At 60.3% G+C, this 18,819-nt stretch overlaps 2 protein-coding genes across 7 annotated transcripts in view; both read left to right on the forward strand.

The window, feature by feature from the left end:
• The window catches only part of ELL (elongation factor for RNA polymerase II), a 71,893-nt gene extending 61,470 nt beyond the window's left edge, over window positions 1-10,423 (forward strand). Inside the window, exons 7-12 of the mRNA XM_044253894.1 lie at window positions 2,678-2,774; window positions 3,897-4,371; window positions 7,866-7,932; window positions 8,185-8,356; window positions 9,519-9,563; window positions 10,215-10,423. Coding sequence (XP_044109829.1) covers window positions 2,678-2,774; window positions 3,897-4,371; window positions 7,866-7,932; window positions 8,185-8,356; window positions 9,519-9,563; window positions 10,215-10,331 — 973 coding nt within the window. The 3' untranslated portion in view covers window positions 10,332-10,423. The remainder of the gene's footprint in view (window positions 1-2,677; window positions 2,775-3,896; window positions 4,372-7,865; window positions 7,933-8,184; window positions 8,357-9,518; window positions 9,564-10,214) is intronic.
• A 3-nt stretch (window positions 10,424-10,426) lies between these two features.
• Window positions 10,427-18,729, forward strand: ISYNA1 (inositol-3-phosphate synthase 1). Of its 6 annotated transcripts, XM_044253892.1 has the most exons (13): window positions 10,427-13,161; window positions 14,140-14,251; window positions 14,973-15,020; window positions 15,694-15,822; window positions 15,971-16,132; window positions 16,399-16,531; window positions 16,640-16,833; window positions 17,063-17,212; window positions 17,296-17,511; window positions 17,629-17,793; window positions 17,888-18,001; window positions 18,075-18,292; window positions 18,430-18,729. In XM_044253892.1, exons 2-13 carry the CDS (start codon window positions 14,150-14,152, stop codon window positions 18,629-18,631), a joined length of 1,833 nt encoding a protein of 610 aa, XP_044109827.1. In that variant the 5' UTR covers window positions 10,427-13,161; window positions 14,140-14,149; the 3' UTR covers window positions 18,632-18,729. The 6 variants fall into 6 exon arrangements, with proteins under 6 accessions (XP_044109827.1, XP_044109826.1, XP_044109825.1 ...); XM_044253891.1 differs by having other exon boundaries at window positions 10,427-14,251; XM_044253890.1 differs by having other exon boundaries at window positions 13,881-15,020.
• Window positions 18,730-18,819: the final 90 nt, after the last annotated feature.

An 18,819-nucleotide genomic window follows, 5' to 3' on the forward strand; every position in this document is an offset into this window, starting at 1 on the left:
TAGGAATCTCAGCTCTGGAGCTTTGTGTCATTCCGGGCTCCTCCTCCCTGTTCCTTTCTGCTCCGCTGAGTGAGCTGCCGGGCCTTGTGTGAACCCAGGGCCCTCAGCCTTCACCTGGACCAGCATGGCCAGCAAGGCCAGTACCGGGGCCCTGCTTGGGGATCAGCCGTGCCAGAAACCACTTGTTGCCAGCAGCACCTGCTGTCCTTGGAAGCTTGGTCCGGTTGGTGTGCAAAGGTCACTGTCGGCATCCTCGATGCCAGCAACCGCACTGAGGGTTACCCAGCCACCCGTCTGCACACTTTTTTTCCTTCAGTTTAGGTTGTTCCCTCCCTGAAGAAAACCCAATTTATAGCGGTTCTTGAAGCCTCGCAGCAAAAAGGAAAAATAAGGCCTTGGGGTATTTCTGTCGCTTAGGATTGGTATCACCCAGAAGCTGGGCTGCCTCCTTTTCCTACAGCTTGTTCAAAATCATACCTGACCTAAGTATGCGGATGCTTCCAGGGTCAGCCTGGGCCCCTGAGGCTCGGCTCTACGTGGACACCTGCCACCACCATTTTGATTCTTCCTCTGTGTTTCTGTTTCCCGTGTGTGGGGCTGCTGGGGCCCGTCCTGTCCCGGGTGTTCCAGGGCACTGTGAGGCCTCAGCAGCCGTGCCCAGCCCTGTAGTCACTCCCCTTGTGTCTGTCTTTCATGCCAAGACCATACTGTGTTGACTATTATGGCTCTAGAGTAGATCTTGAAATCTGGGATTGTGAGGCCTCCAGCCTTGTTCTTCTTTCTCACAATTCAGTGGTGTGAATTACATTTGCAGTGTTGTACAGCTGCTACCTGTACTAGTTCCAGAACACGTGCCCCAAAATGGAACCCCAAATGTCAGCAGATACTCCCGTGCCCCCTCCCCCCAGCCCCTGGCAACCATGAATCTTTCGGTCTCTGTGGATTTGCCTGTTCTGGATGTTTCCTATCAATGGGATCTTTGGGACTTTGGGATCTTTGGCCTTTTGTGACTGCCTTTTATCTGTGTACGGTTAGGGTTCACATAGGCCATAACATGTATCAGAGCTTCGTTCCTGCGTGGGTACCTGGTGCACGTGGAGATCCGCCACAGTTGTCTGTCTGCTGATGGGGCCGTCTCCGCCTCCCGGCATGGGAGTCCGGGGTCCTGTGAACATTTGTGTACGAGAATCTGTATGGACATGGATTCTCCATTCTCTCCAGGAGGAGTAGAGTTGAGGTTTTTGCGAAACTGCCAGACTTTTTTCCACAACATCACCCGCTCCAGCGACACACACAGAGGTTTCTAGTTTCCCCCACTTTTTCACCAACACTTGTTCTTTTCCGTTCTTGTTTTGTTTTATTCCAGCCCTCCTAGTGGGTGTGAGGTAATATCTCCTTGTGGTTCTGACTTGCATTTTCCTGATGACCAAACACGTGTACTTGTTCGTGTGTTTATTGGCCATTTGTTTATCATCTTTGGAGAAATTCTATTCAAGTACTTTGTCTTTCTGGGGATACTGAGGCTGGTGTTTCTATTGTGGATTTAAAGTTTTTATTTGCTTAGAGAGTCTCTCTTTGCTTTCAGATGCTTTCTCTTGTCTCTTTTGGACTCTGACATTTGTTACCTGGAGGCCTCGGTGCAGCCCTTCAAGGCTTTTCTGAGTGGCTCTGTCCCCTCAGGATGGCTGCCGAGCTTTCTCCGCACCCCCCGTGAGCCCCTCTGTTTCCTCAGTCTCCTAAGGCCGCACCTCTGTCCATCCCATGGTCCAGGTGTGGCTAGAGCAGCCTGGCCTCCTAGGACACTGTGGGTTCCTTCCCCACAGCCCCAGAGCAGAGCAGGGACAGCCCTGCAGGAGTCCCTTCTGTGAGGTCTCTGAGCCTCTGAGCTCCGGGCCAGGGGGTGCCATGGCCTGGGGCCCCGTGTCTTGCTTTCAGCATTAGATGGTGCTGCTCTCTCCACGCACTGCACCCGGCTGGCTGCTGGGCTCCCGGGAGACTCGCAGCCTCGGAATATGAGAGGGGATCAGAGGGCGGCCTCAAACCAGGGTCACTAGTGGGGCCTCCATCTGCCCTTTGAGTGTCACGGTGTCTCTTTTCTGGTCCCTGGCTGCACTGTTGTGCTCGGGTACCAGTAGGCTGGTGACTGCCCCTGTCATCCTTGAGGAGATACTGTCATGTTGGCTCCCAGGAAGGTGGACCTGAATCCGGGAGTCCTTCCTGTGAGGCTAGGGCATCACAGTCCCCTGCAGCATCTTCTAAGGTTTCTGCAATAAACATTGTTAGGATGAATTATTGCTTTTTAAAAGGAGGGGCCGGTGCTTGAGTGTGCCCAGCTTCCGCAGGGACATAGCGCAGAGCTTGAATATCCAGTCAGTTTTACTCGGGTCTCTGGTCTCCACAGTAACGGGTGTCTGGGTGAGCGGGCGGCCCACTGAGCCTTCTCTGGGCACACAGGACTCCGGGTGGGCCATCCTCCGGGCTGTGGGTGAGCCTGGGGGGGGGATGTGTTTGGACTGCTCTCTGCCCACCATGCCCTGAGGTACCCCATGTACTCGGCCCTGCTCTGGTTCATTGGGACAGCGGGCCCACCCTGAATCACTGGTGTAGGGGACACAGTGTGGCATCAACGGGAAGGCAGGTTGTGGGGCCGTACAGCTACCCCGCCTCTCCTCTGTAGGAAGCTGTGTCAGCCACAGAGTGCCGTTGGCCTGCCCGGAGACCCCGCTGCCGCCAGTCCTCCCAGGGAACATGGAAACTCGGCCTCACCCCCACAGGTAGGAGCAGTAGGCCAGGCTGGGACAAGGCGCGGTGGCCGTGAGGAAGGAGGGTGGGCGAGGGGCCCGTGGGCCAGGCCTGAGCTGTGTTAGGGCAGCCCATGAGGCCCTTGCTTCAGAGGCAGGTGTTTTCTTCGGTGAATGAGCAACTGCCCGACCTTCCCCAGACTGGGCCTGGGCCCTCCGTGCAGTTCCCTCGAATGTTTGTGGGTGTTGTGGCCAAGGGAGGGCAGGCTCCCGGATTGCCCTGAGCCCAGTGCTCTGTGTACAGCAGGAATGGCAGGTGCACTGGCCTCCCAGGGCTGTCATGAAGGTTCCGTAGAATCGAGCAGGCCAGCTGCAGGCGCAGGGCCTTGTGAGCCGTGACCACTGCTGGTTCAGTCAGTAGTCAGGATGGATGCTCAGGTGTCCCCACCTGTGCGCTCTGGCTCTTGAGTCCCTCACCCTAAGTCCCTTATTTCCCCCTTTCCCAGCGTATGTCCAAGGCCCTGAATCCTCCTTGTGGAGAGGTCAGGTCTGTGCCTGCCCTGGCCCAGGGCCAAAGTAGAGGGCTGACAGCCTCCTTACCCTATTGGGCCTGCCACCTTGCTCTCTCTAGTCATTTCCCAGGGTCTGGGAGATCCGTGGTCTGGCTTTGTCTCACGTGCCTCAGCGTTCTCACTTGTGGAGTAAGGCTGCGCCTGTACCATGTCACAGGGTGTCCCTTGGGGATGCAAGTAGTCCTGGGTCTGGTGGGGAGGTGGGGGGAGTCCCAGCCTGAGGGGCTGCTGTGTGTCCTTCAGACTTGGTCCTTTCACCATCCCAATCATCCAGGGATGACGCCGAACACTGCCAAGTTTCAGAGCAGTTTGTGGAGACGACCTTTTTGACTGCTCAGCTGGCTAGTTCCATGGATGCTGCCCTTCCTTGGCTCTGTCCTCAGGGTGAGCTGAGCCTAGGTTAGCAAAAGGCTGGTTCTTTTCTGGGTGTGCCCCCTTGTGGCCAGAGTGGGCCTTGCAGTTAGGCCCCAGGTTTCCTAGGGCCTCCTGAGCTCAGGGCCTGTTGCTCCCCACCTACTCCTCAGGAGACATCAGTGGCTCCAAACACAGTCTCCCTTTTAAATTTGTTTCCCTCCCGTTGCAGAAACGATCACAGCCTCCTGACTTCACCGACTCCCTGGTCAGCAAGAAAACCAGGATATCACATTTTACCCAGAGAGCTCAGCCTGCCATCAATGGGAAGCTGAGTGCACCCCACGGCCGTGAGGCCCTGCTGCCCACTCCAGGCCCACTAGCTGGCTCAGACGCCCACCTGCCCCCACGGTTGGAGCCCCCGAGGACCCATGACCCTCTAGCTGACGTCAGCAATGACCTGGGTCACAGTGGCCGGGACTGTGAGCACGGGGAAGTGGCCGCACCGGCCCCGACTACGTGCCTCAGCTTGCCCCTGCTGACGGACTGTGCCCAGCCCAGCAGGCCCCATGGTGGCTCATCACGCAGCAAATCCAAGAAGAAGTCCAAGAAGCACAAAGACAAGGAGAGAGCAGCTGAGGATAGACACCGGGCCCGGTTGCCAGACCACATGCCCAGCCCCCTAGGAGCCCCACCAGATGCCCCGGGTATGTACCAGGAGGCAGGCCTGGGGTGGGGGACTCTGTAGGAGGACAGTGCCAGGAGCCTGAGCTCCAGCCTACCCCCACCTTTGCCCAGAGAGGGTCTCTACCACCACAAGAGCCCCATAGTGGTATGCTCTGCACATTCAGCTTCTTTGTGCCATATGTTTGGTTGTTTGTTTTCTAGGATTTTATTTATTTATTTGAAAAAAAAGTGAGTGAGAACGAGAGCATGAGCGGGATTGGGAGCGGTTAGAGAAGCAGACTCCCCGCTGAGCAGGGAGCCCAATGTGGAGCTCGACCCCAGGACCCCGACAGCATGACCTGAGCCGAAGACAGACATTTAACCAGCTGAGCCACCCAGGCGCACCTATGCGCAGTGGTTTTTTTTTTTTTTTTTTTTTTTTTAAAGATTTTATTTATTTATTTGTCAGAGAGAGGGAGAGAGAGCGAGCACAGGCAGACAGAGAGGCAGGCAGAGGCAGAGGGAGAAGCAGGCTCCCCGCCGAGCAAGGAGCCCGATATGGGACTCGATCCCAGGGGATCATGGGATCATGACCTGAGCCGAAGGCAGCCGCCCAACCAACTGAGCCACCCAGGCGTCCCAGTGTTTTGTTTTTTTTAAGATTTTTTGTTTATTCACTAAAGAGAGAGGCAGAGAGAGCCCACGCAGGAGGAGAGGCAGAGAGAGGAAGAAGCAGATACCCTGTTGAGCTTAGAGCCCGATGTGCGGTGTGATCTGCAAAACTGGAGATCATGACCTGAGCTAAAGGCAGACGCTTAACCATCTGAGCCACCCGGGCGCCCCTGCACCCTGTGTTCTTATACAAGGTTGTCTGTGAAGGTCCCAGCGGTCTCAGCCCTGCTGTGTGTCAGGCCAGTGCTGGGAGCACAGAGCCTCTGACCTGGGGCCCGTGGGAGGAGACAGTCCACCCAGAGAGGAACTAGTTCCGGGCTCAGCTCTGGTTGCTGGGAGGTCCCAGACACTGAAAGGGAGCAGGGTGGGGCTGGGGTTCAAGGAAGGCAGTGGGGTGCAGGGCCTGGTGGAGCGGGGCAGCACCTGGACTGCCACAGGCCTCATGTAGCCTGCTGACTGGCGAACATTCAGCACGTGGAGACTGGGTTTGGGAAGCTGTCCATAGAACAGCAGGCAGTAGGAGTCAGAAGGAGGTCACAGAGTGGGAAGTCGAGAGATCTGGGATCATAGCAGCAGGATGAGAGGGGTGTGGGGCCAGCTGGGGCTGTGTGCTGAGCCAGAGAACCTTTGTGGGGCCCAGAGACACTGTGGAGGTGTATGGACAGGCCGGACTTGGGGTGGGAGTAGGGATCTTCACCCTCAGAGCTTGGGCTACCTTGAGTTTGTAGCCCAGGGCTCCTGAGTGGAGCCGCCCATGTTGCTGTTAACCTGATGGGCATGGCGTGGCCACGGAGCTGTACCTGCAGACACTCCCGGCTGTGAAACTTGCTGCTGCTTTCAGATCAGTCCCCCGAAGGATCCACCCAGGAGGCATTCCTGGGGCAAGAGCAGAGCTGCTTTCTCCTGAAGGCTTTTCAATGAGTTGTTCACCTGCTCTCCAGAAAGGCCTTTGCCAGCCCCTCCCTCTGGCTGGAGGGCAGGTGTTGGCAGCAGCGGGGTGGGGAGGCAAGGCCTGGCTCCCTGGAGGTGGTCCTGTCTGGAGAGACAAACCCTGAGCAGGCCCAGCCAGGCAGCACGTGTTGTGCCAAATGGTGAAAGCAAAGTCCCATGTTCCCCCAGCAGGGCCTGGGAAGGGAGGAGGACATGTGGCGCTCAGCTGGCTTCATTCAGATCCTGTCCAGGGCACATGGGCCTGGGCAGCTTGTCCCCAGGTTAAGGTGGGAAAGTGAGATTTGGAATCAGGCACACCAGGGAGTAGGGGGCCCAAGGAAGAGATAAGGACAACTAAGGTACCAAAAGCAATGTTTTGTCCATCTGAATCTCCGTCTCCCAGGCGCCTCAAATGTAACAGGAATGGCCGAGCACAGAGGCCTACCGCCCTGTTCCCGGACGCCTTCTGGGACGTCCTCTGTGTGCTCTGCTGGTGGGGGCAGCCACACATGCTGGAACCACCCACCTTCCTTTAACAATGGCATTGTTCTTTGTGCACCATGCCCCTCCCTCAGATGCGCTGGAGAAGGTTCCAGGGCAGCATGTGAGGAAGCTTCCTTGCATTTGTGTCTCATGTGGGAGGGATGGCATCGGTTGAACCCACTCCTCCGTGGGCCACCGTCCAGGCCCCACACCACGCTCACCTCTGCCCCAGGCAGACGCAGCAGCCTGCACCTGTCCAGTGGATGGCTCTTCTTAGCCACCCCTGGATGCCAACCTGGACCTTGTAGCCCCAACTTGTGCCCCTCAGGGCTACCTGTCCCCCTGTGCTACCGGTCCAGCTCTGGGTCCTCTGTCCATTCTCGTGCCTGCTCCCCGCTCTTGCTCGGTCTGTGGCCCCCTCCTGCTGCCTCCGCGTGCCTTCCTGGGCAGGCTGGTGTGCTGGGTGGGGAGCCTTCTCCCAGTGGGACCCAGCCCCAGGGAGGCACAGGAGAAGCTGGTAGAAGGGGCAGGAGGCAGCTGCGGGGAGGGTTCCCTTTAGGCCCCAGCCCTGCCATGGGAACCAGCTCAGCGGGTTTGGTGGGGGCTGAGCCCTGAGGTTTGCCTCAGGCCAGAGCTCGAAGGTGGCTTAAGTGCCAGGAGAATATGACCCTGAGCCTTGGTTTCTCTGTTTGTTCTCTCACCTGGTAAAGATTCAGAAGGGCTAAATGAGGCTGTGTTGACTGGGCCCACAAATGGCGGAACACTCTGGAAGGCGTAACTCACACAAAGCATGTGTGGCAGAAGGATGGCCTAAGCTCTCACATGTGTGTTCATTGGGCTACAGCCCTGAGAGGTGGGAAACATGCGCTCCCTCCATTAGTGGGAGTCCCGGGGCACAGGGATTCCCGGGGGCTCCACTGCCCCTCTAGGGACACACGCTGTGTACTGACGACATGTGGCACAGTGACAGAATCTCTTCTACGCTGGGAAGAAAGGCCATTGGAAGGAAGCCCTGGGAAGGCTACATTGTAGTTCTGGTCAGCTGTGCCCCCAAGCGGCTTGGACAGTCCCATGTCCTGCAGTCCCACCTCGTGGGCGGCCTGGGGTGCAGCCCTCTGGCTCTGTCCGCCTGGCCAGAGGTGGGCAGGTGGGTTGCTCTTCTCCAGAGTAATGGTCTTTCCCACGCAGTTCGCAGAGCCAGCGGGGTTGCTGGCTAGCTCAGGCTCTGGGCCTGCAGTGAAGTTGTACTTGCTTACAGCTCCTTGCTGAAAACCTGCACATCCCACGACTGGTTCGGGGACACACACTATGCTTGGCTGTGGTGCTGCCGGGTCCCGTGAGGCCCCCAGGTGGCCCCTGACGGGCCCTCTCCCTGCCTCTGCCATCCGACTCCCCTTCTGCTGCCCCTCTATGTCCTTCAGACAACAGACCTTTTGATCTTTCTTTGTAGGTTTGAACGGGACCTGCAGCAGCTCAAGTGTCCCCACATCGACCTCAGAGACGCCCGACTACTTGCTGTGAGCACTTCCCTCGCTGGCCTAGCGCCTTCTCCCCACCCTGCCCTCTGCCCTGCGCTGCAGCTGGCCCTCTGGAGGACTTCCCCGGGGGCGGGGGTCTTCTTGGGCCACACAGCCTGTTCCAGGCCCAGGCTCCTCCTGGAGCCCATGACGTTGGCGCCCGGTGGGGCCAGGCATGCAGCCAGGGGCACTCAAGCCTCTCCGCCCGCAGCCCCCTGAGCCCTGCCGGGCCCCTCTTTTCCGTCTCCTCAGAAAATACGCTACCATTTCCTCCTCGGAGCAGCGCCAGAGCTACAAGAACGACTTCAACGCAGAATACAGCGAGTACCGCGACCTGCACGCACGCATCGAGCAGATCACGCGGCGCTTCACGCAGCTGGATGCCCAGCTCCGGCAGCTGTCCCAGGGCTCCGAGGAATACGAGGTAGGTAGCGCCCCGGCCATGGCCCCCTGCCCCCCCCCCGTTCCCTGCTCCCCACCCCTGGTGGGGCGTGCTAGTCCCTGCGCTCTGCACCCCGCCTGGGTAGGGTGGTAGGTTTCTTGTGGGCACAGCCAAAGCCAAGACTTCCAACCCCAGCCGTGGCCCCAGAGCCTGGCCACTACCTCTCCTAGGTGAGGAGGGCTGCCTCGCTCAGCCCGTGTTTCTCCCTGTCGCAGCCTGGCAGGCAGCTGTCCCTAGCTGCTGGTGTGCTTGGTCAGCCCCCCAGGGCTCTGCCATGGGAGTCCATGGGCTCTGGGGCCCGGCTCCACTTCCTGTGCAGTGGGGACACTGGAGACTGGCTCCACAGGCAGGAGATGGCCCCCAACCTGGGGAGTCTTGTTCAGAGCCCCTGAAACAGCCAGGACCTGTAGGGTTGGGTCTGCTGTGCAGCTCACAGCCCATCGGTGCTGTCAGAGCCACAGGGCTGGGGCTGGAGAGTCCCTGTGGCTCCTCCCCCTCTGCTCAAGCTGACCCATGTTGGGAGCTCCCTGCTGGGAGGAGTGGGGGCAGTGCCGTTGGTCACTCCCCTCGTGCCACCTTTCAGAGTTAGTCTGATTAATTAGGGTGTTGAGTTGTGGGGACCTCTTTGGTTTCCAGAGGAAACAGCTCATAGTTGGAGGAGTGATGAGGGTTCTGAGGGTCTGGGCCAGAGCAGTCCTGGGCTCTTGCTCTTCTCCCTCCTGTAGCCCCCACATGGATGTTCCTCAGTATCCCCCTGCACCCCCAGGTGGTGGGGGGGCTCTGCTCTTGGCCTTGAACAGTGGGCAGGCCAGCTGGGTGTGAGGGAAGGAGGCCGCCCAGCCTGCTCTTAGCCTCCTCCCTCCCACTGCATAGGCCATTGTGTTTGTCCCTGAGGCTGGGCCCCTGCCCCTCACTCCCCTGGCCCGGCATCCTCCCCCACCTCCTGCCCTGCTCATCCTCCCCTCCCGCCCCACCCCCAACCCCAGCCTGGCTCTCTTTACTTTGTCAGCTTCTCTCAGGCCACGATGAGCCTACTGTCTCAAGGCTGGTGGTGACTCTGCAGGTCACAGGTTATCAGACAAGCTCAGTAGGGGCCTCCTGCAGGCCAGAGCATTGTTCGCTTTCTCTTTTGTTTCTCCTCCAGACTACTCGGGGCCAGATTTTGCAGGAATATCGAAAAATCAAAAAGGTAAGTTTCCACCCCTTGGGGGGGTGGTGGTCAGATGAAGATGGCTCAAGGTGAGCCACACTAGGGAAGGGCCTTGGCTAGGCCCGGGTCTCCAGTCCTCAGAGCAGCTCCTGCCTCCCCCTCCCCGACCATTTACTGCTGAGAAGCTCAGCGCATCCCTTCCCTGGCAGCAAAACACCCTCCAGCACTCCCACTCCTCTGTGGGTGCAGCCCCCAGGCTCTTTCCAGCTTTCCCCAAGGACAGGGGAGGAGCTGAAGCTCCCTGCCCCCCTGCAGCAGGAATGCACCTTCAGGGCTCTCTCAGTTCTTGCTCTGAAGGCCGCTAGCTGTGGGTTCGCCGTGTGTGTGCCCCTGTGTGCCAGGCCTCCAGTCCAGGAAGGAGGCTTCCTGACAGTCTTGCCTCTGGCCGCCCTCATCCTGTCAGTGACTCTGTTTCCCAGGATGGGGCTTGGGGAGAGGCACCAGCCCAGGGCTCTGGCCTGAGGTAGAGCAAGGGTCCTCATCCTTGCGTGGTGGGCGCTGGCCTGCAGGCAGGGGGGGTGGGAGCCCAGGGCTGCCCGTAGGCTGGCACACGAGGCAGCACTTGGCCCTGCTGCACTCTGGGACGCTGGCTGGTGGGGGATGGGGCTCAGGTCTGCCTCTCTCTTGCAGACCAACACCAACTACAGCCAGGAAAAGCACCGCTGCGAGTACCTGCACAGCAAGCTGGCCCACATCAAGAGGCTCATTGCCGAGTACGACCAGCGGCAGCTGCAGGCCTGGCCCTAGCCTGACGCCAGGGCGCCGGAGGTTCTGCGCGGCCTGCTGGGCCAGCTCCCCTTGCTGGGCTGACCCTTCTGGACGGCGGGGGAGTGGGGGGGCTGGGCGGGGGTGGGGGAAGCTACAGAGCGGAAAAAGAGATTTATTTAAAAAAATAAACACAAGGAAGACATGTTCATCTGAGCCAGCAATGCCGGCTTTCACGGGAGCCCCCGCAGACTGCTGCCCTCAGCTCACCGAGGAAGGTGGGGTGGCCAGTGTCTCATCCCACGCCCCCAGCCCCCCACATCTCCTGGGGAGCCCCCACCCAGGATGGGCTCTTCAGGAGGCCCACCTCCTCTCCAGCCTGCAGCCCAAGGGGTTTCAGTGTCCCCTCCTGGAAAGACGCCAAGGCCAGCCTGTCTGCCTTTTCTAGTTTTATACAAAGACAGCCACTTTTAGCTACTACTTAGGAGACTCCTGTCTATTTTTGTATGAGAGAGAAAGCATCTTTTCTAAACCTGTGCCTCCCCTCCTTGGATACCAGGGTCTAGATGCCACCCTGTGTCCTGCCTGCAGTATTCCAGATGCCATCGCAAAGTTCAGAGCTTTTCCTGAGGGCTGGGGGCCGGGGAGTGTGGGGCGCAGGGGCTGCTGCCGGCTGGGCTGGCCTCCCAGGCTGTCCTCCTGGGCTGGTGTCTGGCTGTGTTCCTGCCCTGGGCCCTCCTTCCTGCCCTGGCCTCCCCAGCCCTCACGGCACCCCCAGGCCAGGACAGGGTTTCTGCTGTACCGGGGTGGAGGCCCGCCCAGGGCTATTTCAAGAACTCCAGCTGGCCCGGAGCAGCTGCGGGAGCTGCGGGAGCAGAGCGGCTCTTGGCCCACCGGGCCTGCCCTGCTATTTCAGGCCCTCAGCTGTAGGGGGTCACTGGGGCTTTTCTGGGCTACGAGCTCACACTGCAAGAGCAGTGTCGGATTTTATTATGTTCTCAATTTCCCCCTTTGCTGCTGCTTTTCTTTTCGCGCTGAGACTGTGTGGTCTCCATGCTGTTGACCTCGCTCTGTCCCTCAGTCCGCTTGTGGATCTTGGGGTCATCTTAGCAGAGCCACCATAGGCTTTGCACTCAGGGAGGAGCTGGGTGTCAGGGGGGTCGGGGGACACCCCCCCCCCACCGAGAGCGAGCTCAGATAATGTGCCCTGTCCGCCCACTCTGGGCGCATGGGCTCCATGGACACCATAATTGCTGCTTAGTAGCTGTGCCTAGTCCAGTGTCCCCCAGAGTGTTGGGGGACCATGCGCACGCATGCACCTGTGTGTGCGCACGTATGCACGTGTGTGTGTATGTGGGGGGGGGGACCCTGCCGGGTTGTAGTGGGGCCTGAGGCGTGTGTTCACATTCAGGGCCACAGTCCATGGAGCCACCAGGACTGGGGAGGCAGAGGGAGTGGCTGCAACCTGGAGCCTGGGGCTGGCAAGCTGGGGGGTGCTGGGGATGCGGCCGCCCAAAGGAGTGAGGCAGGGAGAGCATGAGTGATTGGCAGGCAGGTCTGTTCTTCTAAGCCACAGGGAGGTCTCCTGCTGGCTTCCCAAAGAGCGGTGCCGAGTGGAGGCTCCCCTGCAGCGTGCCCGGCCCACTGGTGCCTTCCTGGGTGCCCCTGGGATGCCCAGAGCACCAAGGCAACTGATCCTTCATGTTTCAATAAGTGTTTTGTTTTTCATTTGGGATGAGTGGGAGGGCTGAGCGGACCCCAGGGACCCCCGAGCTCCACATATAGCTGTGTCGCGTGCGCAGACTGTACCCAGCTGGACAGGCAGACTCGGGTGAAGGATTATTTAAGGAGGCTGCAGCGGGAGGGCTGATCCAGCCCTCTGCCCTGGGAACCAGTTCAAGGGACTCTAAGTTGAATTTCCTTTTTGTTGTTGGCTTTTTGTTGTTTTTTTTGTTATTGTTGTTGTTTTTCTCCTTTTAAGGAATTATGAAGCTAAGAAAAGTATTGTGCTTTGGGGGATGATGGACAAAAGTTCTAGCTGATTAAATATGGTCTAACTTATTGATACTGTGTTCCCCCCCCCTTTTAATATTGTACTGTGGAGAAAAACTATTTTGAGCCATGGAGTTGGTGTTTACAAGAACTTTTCACTTTTGCCAAAATGTTACGATTGAAAGGCATCTGCGTCTTCAGTTTCCTAATATTTTCTTAAAAGATCTAGTGTCCTTTTTGTACACTAAGCAGGTGAATGCTGATTTTTTCAACCTACAATAAATTTCACTGAACCGAACCCCGCAGCCCCAGGTGCCTGGGTGCATTTGTGTCTGTCCTAACCGGGGCCTCCTGGCCCCCTGTGGGGGTGGGCTGGGGTCGGGAGGAGACGGGGCGCTGGAGCAGCCATGGTGTTGAGCAGGTATGAGGTGCGGGGTAGGGTGGGAGGCAGGGAGGCGGGTGGGTGGAGACTAGCCGAGACGGATGGGCCCTGCTAATGCGAGGCATGAGGTCAAACTGCCTGGTCATAGGTAGGAAAGGATGAAGACAAGCTATGGGGATAGTGGGGAGCCACGGTAGGTATAGGAGTAGGGCTGTGTCCTCAGGTGGTAGATCAGGTCCAGCAGGGGCCTTCCAAAGTGCCATACCCCCCAGGAGTAGTAGGGACACCTGGGGCCAGGGGAGTGCCCTTCCTTGGGGGTAAATGACCTGTGGATGGGGAAAAGGGCAGTGATGGCGCTTGTTTTATTGTTTCTTCCCACCAGGCCGGCTCGCAGGGGCTGCCCCTGTGCCCATGATGGGGATGGGGATGCCAAGGCCCAGTGGGATCTCCCAGGCCCAGAATGGCAGCAGGGATGGCTGTCCTTGTCCCATGCTCCAGGTGAGGAGATGAAGGCAGGGGTCAGGGTCCTGCTTTTGAAGGACAGGGTGGGGGTGGGTGTTTATTTTAGAAAGGAAAAACAGACAAAGAATAATAAGCCTGGGATGAAAGGGGTCCAGGGGTCAGGGGCTCTGGGTCTTAGGCTTTTGGACAGCCCTGCTGGCTCCAGCCTTGGCCCGAGTTCTAAGGTGGCCTGGGAATCCAAGGGGCACAGGAGATAAGGTCAGGCGGGCCCGTGGGGCAGGGTGTACCCTGCTCCCTGGGCAGCCTGGCTATCCCGTCCTTTCAGGGGATAACATCTCTATCCCCACAGTCCAGGGTCCAGGGCCAGTGTCTGCTTCTTTGTACCCTGTCGTGCCTTAGCTTTGCTGTGGCCACGTGCTCCCCAGGTCCTTCACCAGACTCCCCTGCAGCCCCTCGCGCTGCCCAGAGGCACCATGGCCATCACGCCCTGAGTGCGCATCAGCTGCAGGAGGTGCCCCCAGCACTCTGATCCCACGGCCCCTTCTATGTGCTAGGCTCTGCATGGGCACTGGTACTTGGTGGAGATAGCCCTGCCCCTGCCTTCAGTAGCCTGTGTTATGGTGGGGACAGGGATTCCCCAGTCCCCCCCAGGGCGCACAGTACCTCCCTGTCACACACCCAGGCAGTCCCTGCAATTGCTGTCCGGTGCCCCACTGACTGTTCTGTTTTCGCCCTTCTCCCGGCACCTCCCACAGGCTGCCCAGTGAATGCGGGGGTTCCCCAAGCCTGGGTCTTGGGGCCTTTCCAGTCTCTGCACATTCCCAGGTCACCTGGCACTTGGAGGCACAAGTGCCTTCCAGACCGCTGGCATCAACTGGATTTCAGTTCTTGGAGTTGGTAGCAGAGCCTGCAGGTTAAGGGCTCCGTCCCATGAGCCCGCCCCCCACTCCAGGCACCTGCCACAAGTCTCTGGCCACTGGCTATGAATCAGGTGTTCCCACGGCTCCCTCCTAGGTTTGCTTGAATGGCTTACAGCACTCAGGAGAACACTTCAGCCGCCAAACAGGAGGTAGATGCTGAAGGCAGGGTGTGGGGAATGGCACTGGGCGCCCATGCCCTTCTCCAGGTGAGCCCCCCTCCCACATTTCCTGTGTTCGCTCAACCTGTGTGGTTTCGGGGGTTTTGTGGAGGTTCCATTACGTAGGTATGATGAAATCACCAGCCTTTGGCTGTTGCACTCCATCTCCAGCCAGAAACTAGGGACAAGACCCAAATACTTATTACACAATATTCCCTGTCCCCAGCCTTGAGGGTCGGCCCTGGTCCCCAGACTGCTGCTCCCCCCATCCCACCTGGCCACCTTTTCACCTGCCCCTGAACCCATTCCCCCCAGGTTTTTGCATGGGCAGTTCTTCATGTATCTTGATAAAAGATGTGTCGTGTCTCAAGGCCCCTTCCAGCAACCACCTCTCCTAGGCAGCCTGCCCTGCCAGACCAACTTCCAGGTTGCCTCTGGCTTGGGGTGCCCCAGTCTACTTCCGGCTCCCCCACACTGGAGTCCCTTGAGGTTGAAACTTGGAGCCCCCAACCCCCAAGGCCAGGCCCATGTTTCCTGTGAGTGTTCCCAACTATCCACCTTTTGGGTCAGCTCCAGTGGTGGAAACTTTCCAGCCGGAGGAGGCCGCTTGTTTTGGAAAGTTCCTGGGGGAGCCGCCCCCGCCCTCCCGCCGGGTTCCCACGCTCCCTTATCACTGGGTGCTAGGGGGGCGCAGTGCTGTGCATGCCTTGCTCCTCCCCAGCTGACCTCCTTGGTCCTGCCCCCTCCTCCCTTCCCCTCCTCTCCTCAGGGAACACTGGCCCCTCCAGCCTGGCTACGACAAGCCCTCCTGCTACAGGTAGGGAAACTGAGGCCTCGAAGCGCCCCCTCCAACACACCATGTGAGCCAGGTCGGGAGTGGCTGGTGGGTAGTATGGCTCAGGAAAGGGGAGGCGGAGGCGACCCGGGCTGGAGGACTTAAGCCCCGGCTCAGCCTTTGGCCCTAGCTTCCACAGCAGCTTCTCAGACCCAGGGGCCCAGCCCCACCTCCTGCCTGGTGGCTGGGCCTGGCTCGCTCTCTCGCAGCCCTAATGTTCTCTTTTGTAAAATGAGAAAACGTGGCCGTGCGCCCTAACTGGCTGTGATGCGAAGCGAGTCCATGAGCCCGATGCGGATGCCCGGGTCTGTAGCCCACGTGGATGTCCCGCCGCACCCGGTGGGGCGGGAACCCAAGGGCAGGGATGGCTCGGGCCTTGAACCCGAGACCTCCCAGTACTAGGCGGGCGCGCCCCTCCTCCCTGCGCCCCTCCTTCTTGGCGCGGGTGGGGTGAGGGGCGGGGCGTGGGCGGGGCTGCGGCTCTTTTCTCCGGAGTTCGCGCGCCCCGAGCCCTCGCCGACCGCCACTGTCCGAGTTGACTCCGCACCGGTGAGTGCGGCTCCGGGGCGTGGTGCGGGCTCTCTGGGGACTGCGGTGGGCCCGGTGTGCCGGCTCTTGTGTCCCCGCTGACCTTCTGCCCACCCTGCGCCCCTAGCTCTCCGCGATGGAGGCTACAGGCAATTTCGTGGTCGAGAGCCCCGACGTGGTCTACGGCCCTGATACCATCGAGGCTCAGTACGAGTACCGGACAGCGTGTGTCAGCCGCGAGGGCAGCGTCCTCAAGGTAGGCAACGGATCCGGGCTGGAGGGTGGGAGCTGGGGAAACCTGGGAGCCGGGAGGGGACGGGAATTACCCAACGTCGAAGACTTTGCTCCGACAGTGAGGGAGGAAGGGCCTGTGACCGCAGACTCACTGCACTGCCCGCCCTTAGGTATACCCCACGTCCACGCGCTTCACCTTTCGGACCGCTCGGCAGGTGCCCCGGCTTGGGGTCATGCTCGTCGGCTGGGGCGGGAACAACGGCTCCACGCTCACCGCCGCGGTGCTGGCCAACCGACTGCGCCTCTCCTGGCCCACGCGCACAGGCCGCAAGGTGGGGGGTCGGGTGGGGCTCGGCGGGAGTCCCTGCAGGAGGAGGAAGGGCCTTTAGGGGGCAGAGCCTCAAGTGCCTGCGTGCTGTCCTGGGTGTGTGTGTGTGTGGGGGGGTCTCCAAAGGGGGAATGGCTTCTGCCTTGACTAGGAGCACAGAGCTGAGGCGCCCAGAAGAAAGGCGGAGCTTGAGGGTGCTAGGTGGGGCCGTGGGGGCTGGTGGTTCACGCCACGCCCCACCTCACCTCGCCCTACCTGCCGCCCCCCCAGGAGGCCAACTACTACGGCTCGCTGACGCAGGCGGGCACCGTTAGCCTGGGCTTGGACGCCGAGGGCCAGGAGGTGTTCGTGCCCTTCAGCTCACTGCTGCCCATGGTGGCACCCGACGACCTCGTGTTCGACGGTGGGCGGGGCCCTAGGCAGGGGGTTGGTGTGGGAGGCGGGGCCTGGAGGGGTCCACGTTCTGAGTTGGGCTGAGCTTGGGGGTGTGTCGTCCCCCCCCCCACTCCAGGCTGGGACATATCATCGCTGAACTTGGCTGAAGCAATGCGGCGCGCGCAGGTACTGGATTGGGGGCTGCAGGAGCAACTGTGGCCGCACTTGGAGGCGCTGCGCCCGCGGCCCTCTGTCTACATCCCCGAGTTCATCGCAGCTAACCAGAGTGTGCGCGCTGACAACCTCATACTGGGCACGCGCGCACAGCAGGTGCGGTCCTGCCCCAAGCCCTGTATCCCTTGCCACTTGTCGCTCTTGCCTTCCAAGCCTAAGTTACCACCCACCACCCCTCCCATTCCACGCCCCTCACCCCTTATTGGCCTTTTGTCTCCTCGTTCCCATTCTGAGGTTCCAGACCTCACTTTGTACTTGGGGAACTGAGTAGCCCAGACCTCCACAGGTTGAGGGGCCTGTACAATCCCTTTCCCTCCCCACCCAGCTGGAGCAGATCCGTAGGGACATCCGTGACTTCCGGTCCAGCGCTGGGCTAGACAAGGTCATCGTGCTGTGGACAGCGAATACTGAGCGCTTCTGCGAAGTGGTCCCAGGCCTCAATGACACCGCTGAGAACCTGCTACGGACCATCCAGGTGGGTGCACCCAGGGTTGGAGAGAGGGGTCAGGACCCGTCCCAAAGGATCCCTCCCTGCTGATCCCCTGCCTGTGTCCACAGCTGGGCCTGGAGGTGTCGCCCTCCACTCTCTTCGCTGTGGCCAGCATCTTGGAGGGCTGCGCCTTCCTCAATGGGTCCCCACAGAACACACTGGTGCCCGGGGCACTTGAGCTCGCCCAGCAACGACGTGTCTTCGTGGGTGGTGATGACTTCAAGTCAGGCCAGACCAAGGTCAAGTCCGTGCTTGTGGACTTCCTCATTGGCTCTGGCCTCAAGGTGCGTGGGCCTGGGGGGTGCACAGCTCAGGAGCGGGGATGGGGTGGGCTGGACCCCAAGCACCAGGCTTGTGGCCCTGGGGCCTACAGCTTTCCATGGGGCCCCTTGTTCCCACAGACCATGTCCATCGTGAGCTACAACCACCTGGGCAACAACGATGGGCAGAACCTGTCGGCGCCGCCACAGTTCCGCTCCAAGGAGGTGTCCAAGAGCAGCGTGGTGGACGACATGGTGCAGAGCAACCCGGTGCTCTACAGGCCCGGCGAGGAGCCTGACCACTGCGTGCGTGGGCCATAGGCCTCTGGGGGGCCGGGGGCAGGGGGGAGCCCCTGGTGGAGCAGGGCGGGGCCCCCCGTGACCTCTTGCTGCTCCCCAGGTGGTCATCAAGTACGTGCCATACGTTGGCGACAGCAAGCGCGCGCTGGACGAGTACACCTCGGAGCTGATGCTGGGCGGCACTAACACGCTGGTGCTGCACAACACGTGCGAGGTGCGGGGCCCACCGGGGCGGGAGTGGGGCTGCCCGCCGGCCCCACCCGCCTCCTAACCCACCGGCCCCGCAGGACTCCCTCCTGGCTGCGCCCATCATGCTGGACCTGGTGCTGCTGACCGAGCTGTGCCAACGTGTGAGCTTCTGCACGGATGCCGACCCAGAGCCACAGGGCTTCCACTCAGTGCTGTCGCTGCTCAGCTTCCTGTTCAAGGCGCCGCTGGTGCCTCCGGGCAGCCCGGTGGTGAACGCGCTCTTCCGCCAGCGCAGCTGCATCGAGAATATCCTCAGGTGGGCCCTGGCTTTGAGGTCCCCATCGGAGGCCCGCACATCCGCTGGCTGCCTCTGCACAGGGACTGGAGGGCCTGGAGGCTGTGGGGACCCTGGCCTCGGAGTCCGGCCCCATTCAGTCCTGACCTTTCCCCCAGGGCCTGTGTGGGGCTCCCGCCGCAGAACCACATGCTTCTGGAGCACAAGATGGAGCGCCCCGGGCTCAAGCGAGTGGGGCCTATGGTAGCCACCTGCCCTGTGCCTTGCAAGAGAGGAGCGGCGCCCACTGCCCCCAATGGCTGTACGGGTGATGCCAATGGGCTCTCGCAGGCTGGCGCACCCCAGATGCCCACCACTTAAGGCCATGGCCATCCTCCCCCAAAACTCTTGCCCCACTGCCCCCTCAGGACCCAACCCTTCCAAGACCCCTGAAGACAATAAAGCCAATGCCACTCTCAGCCACAGCATCATCTGTGGGTTCTGGGCACCTGCGACCTAACCCTAGCCACCCCCCAACTCCAGCCCCATCTCCCATCTTTCTCATGGTA

The sequence above is a fragment of the Neovison vison genome, chromosome 6 (assembly GCF_020171115.1).
Source record: "Neovison vison isolate M4711 chromosome 6, ASM_NN_V1, whole genome shotgun sequence".
Classification (NCBI taxonomy): Eukaryota; Metazoa; Chordata; class Mammalia; order Carnivora; family Mustelidae; genus Neogale; species Neogale vison.